At 37.2% G+C, this 14,063-nt stretch overlaps 1 protein-coding gene across 5 annotated transcripts in view; it reads right to left on the bottom strand.

The window, feature by feature from the left end:
• Positions 1-13,508, bottom strand: part of PNPLA8 (patatin like phospholipase domain containing 8) — a 74,767-nt gene extending 61,259 nt beyond the window's left edge. The window contains exons 1-5 of one of the 5 annotated variants that reach the window (XM_023737040.1): positions 13,276-13,508; positions 6,808-6,856; positions 5,744-6,719; positions 5,437-5,586; positions 3,911-4,062 (exon numbers count right to left, since the gene is read on the bottom strand). In XM_023737040.1, coding sequence (XP_023592808.1) covers positions 3,911-4,062; positions 5,437-5,586; positions 5,744-6,719; positions 6,808-6,812 — 1,283 coding nt within the window. In that variant the 5' untranslated portion in view covers positions 6,813-6,856; positions 13,276-13,508. Of the gene's footprint in view, positions 1-3,910; positions 4,063-5,436; positions 5,587-5,743; positions 11,242-12,741; positions 12,819-13,275 lie in introns of those variants that run through there. The other 4 variants (XM_012557356.2, XM_023737039.1, XM_023737042.1 and 1 more) reach the window with 4 other exon arrangements.
• Between the last annotated feature and the right edge of the window lie 555 nt (positions 13,509-14,063).

Genomic DNA, 14,063 nt, shown 5'->3' with positions numbered 1-14,063 from the left:
TTTTCACCAAAAAAAAAGGTTGAGAAGTTAGAGGGTTGATATGTTGTGGGGTTGTTAACCAATGTCATAAAACAACATGTGTACTACTGTTTCAAGAGAAACTATTTGCTCTGTAAGCCTTCACCTAAAGTACAATAAAATAAATAAATAAATAGAGAGTATACTAAATAATGCTGCTGCCTTTTTTCAATCCTAGATCCTAGCCAAAAACAGTGAATAGCTTCATGGAGGAGTGTCAGAGATGAAACAGCCTAGGGGGTATAGGGGAACTCGGAATGTGTGTACCAAGTGGACAATATTTAAGATTGGGAAAATATACAAAAACTAATCCCAATACAAGCCGTGGGGAAAATAAATTCTGGTACACAATGGTAGTTAGGCACCATAAGATAAAATACAGAGTATTGAACTGTGCCTTGACATTTTTAACAGAGAATATTGTAAGATTAACGTAGAAAACCAAAGATGTCGGTTCTTTTTACGGTGACAAATAATGTGGATTTGATGAGAGGTAAGAAAACACAAGATGGCTTATAAAAGAAATACATTATGAGTTCAAGGTGAGATATGTAGAATTAAAGATAGTGTTGGATAAAATATATTAACAATGTGACTTTCATTACTTTTATAAAAAGTACATATAACATGCACATATCTATTCACAGAGAAAACGCTGGAAGAAAATAAATCAGTATATTAAAAATAATCTTGGAGTTGTGAGTTATAGTTGATTTTTAATTTTTCTTTATATTTTTCTTTTTTTCTTCCAAATTTTTCTAACTATATAATCATGGGGGGGGGGCTATTTAAAATTGCTGTATGTATAAATAATTTTAGAATGACTTTTAAAAACATACTTGCCAAAGTGCTACTATATGCCTAAATTAATAATGTACTGTTACTGTTGTTAAGTGCTGCTGAGTCAGTTCTAACTCATAGTGATCTTAAGTATAATACAGCAAAACAGTGCCCAGTACTGTGCCATCCTATCATTGCTATGTTTGGGCTCATTACTGCAGCCACTGTGTCAATCTATCTCACTGATGATCTGTCTCTTTTCTGCTGACCCTCTACTTTACCAAGCATGATGTCCTTCTCCAGGGACTGGTCCCTCTTGATAACATATCCGAAGTATGTAAGATGAAGTCTCGCCATCCTTGCTTCTAAGGAGCATTCTGGCTATACTTCTTCCAAGACAGATTTGTTCTGTCTTCTGGCAATCCATAGCATAGTCAATATTCTTCACCAACACCATAATTCACATGTGTCAATTCTTTGGTCTTCCTTTTTCATTGCCCAGCTTCTGCATGCATACGAGGTGACTGAAAACACCATGGCTTAGGTCAGGGACATCTTAGCTCTCAAAATGACATCTTTGCTTTTTAACACAATGCAATATGTCATTTGATTTCCTGACTCCCACTTCCACGGGCATGGATCCACATAAAATAAAATCCTTGACAACGTCAATCTTTTCTCCGTTTATCATGATATTGCTTACTGGTCCAGTTGTGAGGATTTTTGTTTCCTTTATGTTGAGGTATAAACACTGTACTAGGTCCTCTTATACAAAAAAAAAAAAAAAAAAAAAAAAAAAAACCAAAAACCAAAAACCAAACCCACTGCTTTCAAATCGATTCCGACTCATAGGCTGGTGGGTTCAAACCGCCGACCTTTCGGTTAACCGCTGAATACTTAACCACTGCGCCACCAGGATTCCTCATGTCCTCTTATACAAAAGAAATAAAAGATATGGGTTCCTTTTCTCACAAACTTCATACTTTACTGATTTCAACACAAACCTTCCCTTCTGGCTACTTTCTCATATTTCCCTAAACCAAAGTTTCTCAGCAGTGGCACTACTGACATTTTATGTCAGATACTTCTTGTTGTGGGGGACTGTCTTGTGCATTGTAAGATGTTTAGCAGCAACAGTCCTTCTCTTACTAGATGCTAGTGGCAGCCCCTCAGTGATGAACAACCAAGATATGTCTTCAGATATTGCCAAATAACCTCTGGTGGGAAAAATCACCCCCAGTGGAGAACCACTGACCGAAACCTACTTTCATGCTATCCTATCCCTAGACTTTCCCAAATCTCACTCCAACTGTCTCCCTGTATGACTAAAAAACTCCTATAAGATCAAATACTGATAGCAAATCTCTTTTTCACCATACCTCCCTCACTCTAAATAGACATTTGACTGTCCTCTAATATTCTTGCTTCTTTCAGATCTCTACTCAAATACTATTCCTCAAAAAGAAGCCATGATTACTCTTTCTAAAAGAAAAATAGCACCATTATTCTCTAGACCCTTACTTTACTTTTCTTCATAGCACCCATTCTTACCAAATTGTACAATTTTATTAGTTTTCCTATTTATTGTCTCTCTCCTCCTCTACAATGCAAGTACCATAAAGACTTGGATTTTGTCTGCTTTGTATATCGAGTGTCCCCAGGACTGAAATCAATGCTTAGAACATAGCAGACAACCAATATTTGTTAATCGATTGATGAATGATACTATTCCTCCCAACTCCCCTGAACTTAATGGTAGAGAGGATTGGCCTCCTCCCGTTCCTCAGTGAAACTCATTTAACTGCCACTTTCCCTACTTCTTCTCACTTGCAACCAATTCTATGAACTAGACTTATTCTTTCCAATTCATTAACACTTTATCATTCACATGAGTGATGTTCACCTTCTTGGATTATTTCACTTCCCTAAGTAACACCCACCAAGATCTCCTAAGATTTTTTTTTCCTCAATCGATTCCATCTCCATTTGCCAAGGGAGCACTTCATATGCATGTGTGTAACCTTATATTCAACAAGTCCAAAACAGAACTGTCTTTCTCAACACCAATAACCTTGCCTGTATCTGAAACTCTGTCCCTGTCACCCACAGGGTTTACAACTAAGAGTGATCTTGACCTAACTTTACCATATCCAGTCCCCCTTTTTCTTCAAAATTTTCTTGCATTTTTCCCTTCCTCTTGCTTCCCATTGCCACCACCACTAACAATGAAGGTTAGTGTTATATGCCTAGATTATTAAATAGCCTTCTTCTCTCATTGCTCCACACTGCTGTCAAAGTATAAAAAAGAGGTGATACACTGACTGGAATTTAACAAGAAGGTCAGAATAGCACTTGAGCATACAGAAGATTGACTGGCAAGGCAGGGTTACCAGAGTGAAATCAGAGAGGTAAGTTAAAGCTAAAAACAATAGGCAGGCATATAATAAGAATCTAAGCAGATAAGAGTAGATATAGCAGGGAACTGGACCCCAAGCTAGAAAATCTGCGGGGTAAAATTTCACAAAGCCAAGCCAAAGAATCTAAGCAACAAGTAGGCAGGAACTAAACAAACTAAGAGAGAATAAGAAACATAGATGTATTGCCAGTAGTAGCAATGGAGCTTGACAGTAAAATTATCTTTTTCTGAGCTAAGAAGCATTTATTTCCTGTATAGCACCAAAACTGGCATTTGCAAGTAAAGATACAGGGAGCCAGGAAGTTACTGATACTACTTTTCTAATGACCATCACTTCATTAAGTGATAAGTTAATTGATACATATGGGTAAGATAAATACAATAAAAGAAAGCTAAATTAGAAAACGCTGCCAAGATTTTAAGAGAATCATGGTTGACAAAAAGTCCTAAGCTAGCAAAAAGAAAGTCTGAAAAGACTAAATGAAAATACAAATATCATATTAAATTAAGAGTTAATCCAGGCATATGTTAAAGCAGCTCTCAGAGTGACAAAGTAATAAATTAAGAAAAACAATTTCATGTTTTATTTTAAAAATCTGACTTAATGATGATATAATTACAGAATCAGGTAAAAAGAAAATTCCTAAAACTTAACCGAATCTCTAAGTTTTTAAAAATCATTTTTTTTGGCCTTACCTTGTTCCTCCACCATCAATCGTGAGAATTCGAATCCCTCTCCCTTTCACTGGATCCACGTAGCCCATTAAGGCCAAAATTTCTCTAACTGCAGCCTGAAGAGTTTCATCCTTAGTTTGTCGAATTCGTAGTAAGTATGGAATAAGTCTTTCCTATATTGAGAGAAAAGCTATTTTGTCTTTTTAAAACCAAGAGTGAAAATGTATAATAATTTTTAATCAACACATACAGATCATCACATATAATCAGAGTGCCAGTGTTTATTATTTTCTCAATAATCATAAAAGAAAGATTAGTTTTTGACATACAATATGTAGGACAATTAAAACGAGCCTCTATCCAAGTATTTCTGTTAAAAAGGTGCAATCCTTAGCAATTAGAGAAAGTATAATTTGCTTAATACAAATTTACAAAGTATTAGTTGTTACAACAAAAGGTTACATTAACATTTTGGATTTTACACAATATTTTGTCCACATTCAAAAGTTAAGAGGCAAATCGTGCAAATGGTTAACACATTCAGCTGCTAACCAAAAGATCAGGAGTTCGAGTCCACCCAGAAGTGCCTCAAAAGAAAGTCCTGATGACCTACTTCGAAAAACTCAGCCACTGAAAACTCTACGGAGCACAGTTCTACTCTGACACACAAGATCACCATAAGTTGGAGTGGACTTGACGGCAACTAGTTTAATTATAATGCATGTGTTGTACAATATAAAATTAAGGAAGGGCACATTATCCAGAAACTTAGATAACTGTTTAGCAAGATGACTGTCAAAAAGTGGAATAAATGTGGACTAAGTTAATTTAAAATTTTCTAAACGGGAAGCTAAAAATAAGCACTAATAGATTTCTAAGGAAATTCTAAAAAATCTAGTCATTACACTATGTTTTCAAATTGTTCATTAAATATTACAAAATAATTTTAATAGTACAGATATAAATACTATAATATTTATATAGACTCAATTACATTATTCATATTTTATAGCATTTCTCTGAGAACAGTCTATTTAAATGGGTCTAAATCACCTTCACTATTTTATATTTGAGAAAACTGAGGCAAAGAAAGGCTGGTTGTTTTACTCAGCATCATTACCAATTCCATTATCAATAAGGTGACTAAAATTGTTAGACTTTCAAACATGAAAGTCTTACTTTTGAATTACATCGCCAGTCTTAAAAGCATGGTTACATAGTATAAATATCTACATTGCATTTAAGAAAAATTTGGCAGCTCTTCGGCAATTCAACCAATATGCTGAGATTATCTTATATTTTACAGATGTTTAATCTCAAGGTAAAGATATTAGTACGGATAGCATAATTTATATAACAATAAAAGGAAATAATTAGTATAATTTATATCATAGAATAGTGGGGCAATTACCAAATATACATCACATGTATGTTAAAAACCACAAAAATTTAAACAGAACAACGAAAGGCCTTGCCTTCTCCATTTTAAAAGGTTTATTAGTATTTTTATTCTAAGACAAAACCTGATTAAATAAATTAGAAATTACCTTGACAGCCACTCCTTTTCCTTCAGGATATTCTAGAAGATGAAAAGTCAGTTCTTCAACTCTATTAATACAGAGCTTTGGATCGGTTGTTCTTCTTAATGCTTGAACTAATGCCCGGGTTCTGTTATCAATACTCACTCTTGCAATAATCTATAAATACATATTAAATATATATGACTAGCATATGAAATCACGCTAGTAATACCAATAAATGGTTGAAGTTTCTTAGGTCTCATCAGGAAATTAAACATGCTATAAATCTGACAAAAATTACTACTACTTAAAGCCACAATGAATAATGACTTGCCTTTTCTCGCTGAAGAGATAAACGTTTCTTCTCTTCTGCAACTTTGTCTTTACCGTTAGCCAACTCAGCTTTCGTAGCCTCTTTCTCTTCTGATGTATTTTTTGTATCAGGCTTTAATTTGGGGACAAGGACACCAATGTAACCACCAACTAAAGCTTGTACACCTCCAGTTGGACGAGAAAGAAAGCTAGTAATACTTTGTTTAGTAGAAACTGGAAGAACTCCAGGTGTCTCACTAGGACTTGCAGGATCTAAAGAAGATTCTGAGTGTGGCTTGTCATTGGTCGAGATGCCAGAACTGAATTTTTCGTCTCCTTCAATTGTTTTATCTTCAGATTCTGATTTATCCTGGAAATGTTCACTTTCCTTTTTCTGAGCCATTTTTTCCTTATTTAGGAAGTATGAGTTAATATGGTTTGATAAAAAGGAGAATGACTCTTCAAATTTTGTTGTTATACTACTTGTGTACTGAAAAAGACTTTGTTTACCTGTATCTTCATCTTTACCTACAATGGGACTCTCTGTTGTTGATGTGTCACTATGTTTTTTCAGCGTTTTGATGGCTTGTTTAATGTTTTTCTCTTTTAACCAGCCACTATCTGATACTTTTCTTAATATTCCAAAACTTGGCTTAAATTGAGCTAAACGTGAAATCATTTCATTCTGACTGCCAAAAACAGCCTTTGAAATAGAGTGCAGAGTACTTTTAATACGGGATATACGAATGCTCACTTTTGTAAGTCCCTTAGGAGCAGAAGTGCTAAGTTTCAAAATTCCACTATGTAAACCATGGTTGCTTGGCCAGCAGCAGTGCTTACTGCAAGAACGTGCTTCACTTTTGGTCCATTTACATCTTACTTTGCTTGTATGAAAACCTCTTTGTGGACTGATGTGGCTTACCCTCCAGTAATATTTAGGTGAGCACAAGAAATGCAGTTGCTTGCTTCTCTGCTTCCCACAAAGACTTCTTGCATTACTAAGGAGGTAAATATATATATCTATCGTCAAATTAATAGACATAACTTAAAAATCACTTATTTTCTATATTTATGACTTTCTCTCACTTCATTCCTGAATGTTTCACTTAAGAAATGCCATAATTCATGGTCTTACCTGAAATGGCAAGGAAAAAAAAATTAGAATTCAAGATAAAATTGAAATCAGGTGCAAGATAAAATATGTTATTATTTGAAGTAAACTTAGCAACTTCCTCAAAAGAAGACAGAATAATATATTTCCATGATGGCTGCTACAGATTTCATTTTTAAGCTAATAAAAAAATTTCAGCTTTCAGTATAGAATTCAATTGAAAAAGAAACTGAGTAGTAGGATGTTTCACAAGAACTAACATAGGGAGGCTTCCCAACAGATAAGTTTTCCTATAACACATAATTTAATATGCAATTTAGACATGATGCTATTTTTTTGTTTTCCTTATTGCTAAATTCTTGACTAGTTCATGTGACACTAGATTTTAAGTTTCTTGAAGACAAGGATCAGGTCTTGTAATTCATTCACTGCAAACCGTTTATGGAATACTTAATCTGTACCAGACATGGGCTAGGTGCTGGGACTATAAAGACAAACAGGATGCTAACAAACTTCCAGTCTAGAGCAAGAGAGAGTCACTACGTAGTCCCTAAATGCCCATTAAATCAAAGAAGTCTGACTAGAAGAAACTATGTGTAACATTTAACAGACAAAGGATTAACAACCATAATCTAAAAAGAGCATCTACAAACAAGAAAGGAGAGAATCCAACAGAAAAATGAACAAAGAACATAAACAGGTCAGTAGAAGAAATACAAACAGTAAAATTATGCTTCTTCACATCAAAAAAAAAAAACTGCTGATTAAAACAGAAAATATTTTTTCTATCAACTGGCAAAAATTTAAATGACTGTATAATACCCAGTGTTGATAATGAGCTAGGCAAATGGGACACAGGAGCTTTTTGACAGTATCAAATGAAATTTTAAATGCTATTTATTAAAGTTTTAAATACACATATTCTTTGACCAGCAATTCCACTATTAAGAATCTATCCTACAGAAATACTTGCACAAGAGTGCAAAGGTATATTTATTTATGCATTCCCTACAGCACTGTCTGAGATTTAAAAAAAAAGCAAAACCCTATGGAGCACAGTTCTACTCCACACACGGGGTCATCATGAGTTGGAATCGAATCCATGGCAACTAACAACAACAACATAATAAAAGAACATAAAAACCCTATGTATGTGGTTTAAATCTGTGGAAATAGATGTATATGAGAAAGAGACTGATTCACTCTAAAAAGATAAACATCCAATGGTTTGTTTATTCTTGTGTACTGAGGAGTGAGACCTAAAGAAAATGAGGAGAAGGGCTTTTACTTTTTACTTTATTATTCTCTGAATTGTTTACGATGAGCAGGTATTACTTTTATGATTAGAGAAAGCAAAAATTTAAAGCACTTTAACAGGTACCATGTGAATGAAAGACACAAGGTGGGGGCAAAATCAAAGGAAGTCTGAAAAAGGAGGTTAAAAATAGGGGAAAGTTAAAAAGGAATTCATCGCATAGTAAAGACAAAAGGGAAGGAGGGAATCCTAGGTAAAGGGGAAAAAAATAAACACAAGCAAATACAAAAAAAGCATGTAAGAAAGCATACACAGTATGAAATTTCAAGTAGTCTAGTGTCACTGCAGGACCTGGAGAGATTATATGAGGGGGAGGTAGAAAATGATACCGAAAAGATAGTTTGGGGTGAGATTATAAGGGGTCTTATAAATCTTGCCAAGGAGAGTAAAGACCAAACTGTTAAAGTATTTTAAGCTAAGGAACAACATTAGAAAGCACAATGACAGATGAAGTAAGGCGAAGTGACTGAGAAAGACAGAAACCAAGAACCTATTGTAACTGTCCAAAAGATGTTAGTGTGAACTAAAATCATTCTTCATAAATTGCTTCTGCACATATTACTTTTAAATGCCCAACCATACAGAGGGGAGAAGAGAAAAACAGAAACCAGACCCGAGCTGAGGTTGTCTGCCTTCCTGACTCTTCTGAACTCCTTAGGACTTGAGATCAACGTGGTAAACTGAGTTAACGTAAAAGCCCCTCAAATTCCAGCACACAGAAATACTTGACAAAATACAGCAAAAAGTACTTTTGGATAAAAAGCTACGCTCAAGACCAGCAGTGGGAAATCACCATGTTCAACAGCAATCCCAGATCTGGATCTGCAGTCACACTACCTCACTGTACAAATGAAAACTGGTCAGAACTGGGGAATTCCACAGGGCCCCAGTGGTCACCTGATAGCAGCATGTGAGGACACTTCACAGCTCAGGGCAAATGGGACTCTCATAGGAGACAATCACCACTGAAGATTAACTCACAGTCGAAGGTTAAAGAACATGCAAGGAAATGAATTATAACCTTCAGAGAGCACCATCAAATACAGTGAACAGGAAAATGTGTAACCAAGATTTAGAAATAATTAAATAGGTTTAAAATGTTCAAAGACATACCAGAAGGAACAATAATAAAGAGGCAAAAAGAAAACTTTACAAAAAGTGAACAAGGAAAGCAAAATTTTAGAAATAAAAAAATCCAGCTACATGCTAGTTTACAAGGCACACTTACAATGACAAAGAAAGGTTGAAAATAAAGGGATGAAGAAAATGATACACCAGGCCTATATTAACCAAAAGAAAATGAAAAGCATTTTAAGGCAAATTTAACGCAAAATGCATTAAATAAGGATTAAAAAGGGAATACTATATAACAAAAGGTATAATTTACTTACTAAACCTCAGGTAGAATTCTAGGCCTTTGAGAACAAGACAATCTATAAACAAGTATACAAATAACTAACATAATGTATAATGTCAGGGTGAGAAATGCCATGCAGGAGCACAGAAGGTGCCATTTCAGATGGTGTGATCAGGAAATAAACTAAGGGGACACTTTAGCAGAGACCTAAATGAGGTCCAGAAACAAATTATTAAAAGAATCTGGGAAAACAAACAAACATTCTAGGCAGAGGAAAAAGCAACCAAAGCCTTGGCAACAAGAATGAGCTTTGGTACATTTAAGGAATAGCAAGAACAACAAGGTAGCTGAGGGAAGCATGGAAGGGAAAGAATGATAAAGATGGGACTAAGAGTTAGGCAGACGACAGAGCAAAGTAGGCCTAGAGACTACTTAGGCCTAACTTAGGTGAGGAGTTTGCATTGTGTCTTTCCAGTAAGATACAACCATCATGGCTAATTATGAATATACTTACCAACTTGGCACTGAAATATACTATATAAAACAAAAAATGTGCACAATTACAGGAAGACAACTACAGGATCATAATTTTAATATACCTCTCTCAGAAACTGCAACAATTAAGCAAAAATTACTAAAAAATAGAGATCTGATCAACAAAATCAACGAGCTTAATTTAATTGCTCCCAAATTATAACACTAGTAAATTCAAGATAAGAGTTCGGAGAGTAAATTCAGTAGGAACAAAAGTTAGCTTGCAAGAATATAAAGAGAATTATGCTGTCATCAACTGAGAAACAGTAGGGATGAAGATGAAGTATGAATAGAATGGAGAGGCTTGGACCAACCACTAAGGATATGGAGCTTTAACAAGAAGAAATGAGGAAATTTGCCAAGTGGAGGCTCAGCTGAGCTTGGAAAGGATGAATTTATAGAGGGCTTAATTTAGTTATTGCAATAATGCAGGCATAAGGTAACAAAGGTCTGAATCAAGGTAACTACTGAAATGGAAAAGAGAGCTACTCTCTGCCACACCGTGAAAGTGGGGAAAAACAAAGAAAACAACAAAAAACACAGGACTTGATGACAGCCAAAAATGGGGCAAGAAAAGGGAGGTGTCAAGATAATTGTAAGCTTTTTATTCAAAGACACAGGGAAAATGTCATTTACGAATATGTGATAACTGGGAAAGGGGCCAATTTAATATAGGAGAAAAATGAGTTCTACTTTAGAGTTACAGGATTAACTAATGATGAGACATTAAAATGGAGATGAACTGTAGGAATACAGGCTGTGGATTTATAACTGGCCGTATTAGCACAGTAACAAGTGAAACCATCAGACTGGATGAATTTACCAAAGGAGAGTTTACAGTAATAATTCTTGAGCATTTGGGGGTCACAGAACCTGATTAAAGCACCTCTTCCTTGAAAAATGCTTATTTGTAAATACATAACTACTTTTTTTGCATAAAATTTCTGGACACTTATGGACCTACTAAAGTATTCCTTGGGTTTCAGATTTTAACATTCTGGTTTAGAGAGTACAAGGGAGAGCCTTGTGTGCCATCCAGAGTTAGGAAGAGGAAGAAAAGTCTTCCAGAGAAAACAAAAGGTATAGGAGAAAAGATGTTCTGAAACAAATCAGGGCAATGTAAACCAATACAGGAGGAAGTGTTAAGAAGTAATGGATATGTACAATGGAATATTATTCCACTACAAAAAGGAATGACATTTTAATACATACACAACATGGATGAACCCTGAAAACATTATACTAAGAAAAATAATCCAGACACAAAAGGGCAAATACTACATGACCTTATTTACATAAAATATTAGAATAGACAAATGCATAGAAAGCAGAGTGGTTACCATGGGCAAGGGGGAGGGGAGAACGGGAAGTAACTGCTAAATGGGTACAGTTTCTGTTTGGGGGGATGAAAAGGTTTTGGAAGCAAACAGTGGCGATGGTTGCCCAACATTGTGAGTGTGACTAATGCCACTGGATCATACACTTGAAAAAGGATAAAATGTCGAATTGTATGTTGTGTATAGCTACTACAACAAAAAAATTTAATAGGATGGAAGCAAAAAAAAAAAAAAAAAGACGAAATAATGGATAATCAATCCAGAAAGTATAACATACAACATAGGAGAGAAAGATTAGAATTAAGCAATGAGAGAACAGAAAAACGTCTAGGGCTAAGGTTCTAACGCTGACCTTTTCACAAATACATGTTCCACAAACTGAAGCAGTATGTACTCTATGGTTCAGTACAACTCCTCTATCACTACCCATTTAAAAAAAAAAAAAAAAAATTGCCTTCGAGTCAATTCCGACTCACAGCTACTCCAGAGGACAGAGAAGAATTGCCCTGTATGGTTTCCAAGGCTGTAATCTTTACGGAAGCAGACTGCCACAGCTTTCTCCCCCAGAGGAGCTGGTGGATTCCAACTGCCCACCTTTCGGTTAGCAGCCCAGAGAGCGCATAACCACTTTTAATCAGCAGCTGTTCGCTTAACCATTCCGCCACCAGGGCTCCCTCCTCTATCACTAGTGGGGAAAAATAGCAACTCAAAGTACAAGCTGTACTTGCATCAACTTTCTGTATGAAGCAAGTGAATATATAACTAGTAAAACTGATCCTTTCACTCGACATCACTAACTCAAAAGCACAACGTTTATACGATTTTAATTTAAACATGATACAGAAATAGAAAAACTAGATCAGCATTCAAAAAAATTTTAATTGATTAGAAGATTGTGAAGTAAAAAAAAATTCTTATATTGAAAGTATAACTAATTTGCAGTTTAACAAGGCAGCTACAATGGGCTTAAGGCTGCCTCACAACAGAGGCATAAACTCTACAGTTCAGTTTAATATACTTTTAAGAATTTTCGGTTTAGTTAATATTTCACTGTTTTAACAACATTTTCTTGAAGCACTGAAACATACTTTTGCCATCTTTGAGATCTGAACAATTAGGACTGTAGAACAAGGATAAAAAAAGTTTACTGGAAGTAAAAACTAATTTAAATAGGATTATGTGATACTCTCTTATACCACATAGCTATTTTAAGGTTTTTCCTAGCAGTCACTACTTTTCTTTAAAGTCACCATTCTATTAGGCCTGTAAACTAGGTTCCTCCCAGCATAATGACAGAAATGACATAGGGACAGGAAGCACTGCAATACAATGATTCATGAAGCGTCAGCTTTTAAAAAGCACACACCTGAATTCGCTTAAACAACAGCAGTCAGGGATAGGGTTAAATGTGGGTAGAGCTAAAAAGCAACCGCTGATAAAAAGATCAAGCAGTGGCGTCACCAGGTGCACACTGACAAACACAATCTAGAATGAGAATAGGGAAACCAGTGTGAGGCACCACCGCACTGCTGGATTCCAGCCCGGAGGAGCCCAGTCAGACTCACGGAAGCTGGGCTGGGAGGCACGGGCGTGGGAAGTCAGGGAGGCGCGGGGCGGGACCTGAGAAACCAAGAGTTCGCGCGTGGGAGGCTGCAAAGGGTGCAGAGGGCGGAGGCCACCGCGCACCAATCAGTCCCGGGATCCATGGCTCCTTCCGGTGCCCGGTCCCGTTTCGGAGCCTTGGTCATAGGTCTCCTAGGAGCCGGGTGTCTCCCCACCCGTTGATGCTGAAACTGTTCTCCGAGCACGCGAGGAAAGAGAAGACCGGGAGAGCTGGACAAGTGCCCGGGAGAACAGGCTGCCTCCTATCGTCCCGCCCTGTTTCCCATCGGCCACATACCGGGATGCAGGCCGCAATTACTTCGGCGACAGTGGCGACTCGCCTCCTCCCGGCAAGGACGTACGCTCCGACTGGCCTACATCAGCTGAGCTTCAAACACAGGGGCGGCAGCCGGGATGCCACCCCTCAGTTCCGCCCCGCCCACAGAAGAAGTGACGCACAGGTTATTTGCGTTGACCCGCCCACCAGGGTGTACTTCTTCAGCTTCGCTCGAGCTGATACCTCCCTGTCAGTAGCCGCTCCACCCTCTCCCCGAGGCATGCGCAATAGTGTATGACAAAGCGCGAGGGCGAACATCTGCGGAAGACGTGAGTGCGGACACGCGCGTGCGGCCGGGAAGGCGTGGCCCAGTGGGGCGTGACCTGACGGTGGATAGTATCTTGCTTGGCACCTGACCTGGGAAAGTTTGCTTTTGTTTGGTGTGCCTGGCCTCAGAGCAGACACTCGGCATGCATGTTCGCAGGATGGCATACGCTTTTAGGTGAGCAAAACCACTATCTCCACGCCCCTGAAGGCCTTATGCGCGCCCAGTCCCCGCCCTCCAGCTGAGGGCCCTTTGCCAGCTGCCTGGAGGCTGTTGAGTGATATGGGCCATGGCCTGACCACGCTGATGTCACCATTCCTTGGCATGGCAGCACAGACTAATTGTCACTAAAAAGGGCTTTCATATATATTGTATTGGACAGTAGACTGTGAAGTTAGCATATGCCACCCTGTAACAGTTCCCACACCTAACAGGTTTATTTGAATTTTTATATTTTACATTATACCACGACAGGCAAACTACA

This window comes from Trichechus manatus, unplaced genomic scaffold (assembly GCF_000243295.1).
Source record: "Trichechus manatus latirostris isolate Lorelei unplaced genomic scaffold, TriManLat1.0 scaffold00096, whole genome shotgun sequence".
NCBI classification, from domain to species: Eukaryota; Metazoa; Chordata; class Mammalia; order Sirenia; family Trichechidae; genus Trichechus; species Trichechus manatus.
Note: the sequence above shows the minus strand (reverse complement) of the source record. Positions and strands in the feature narration are given on the sequence as shown.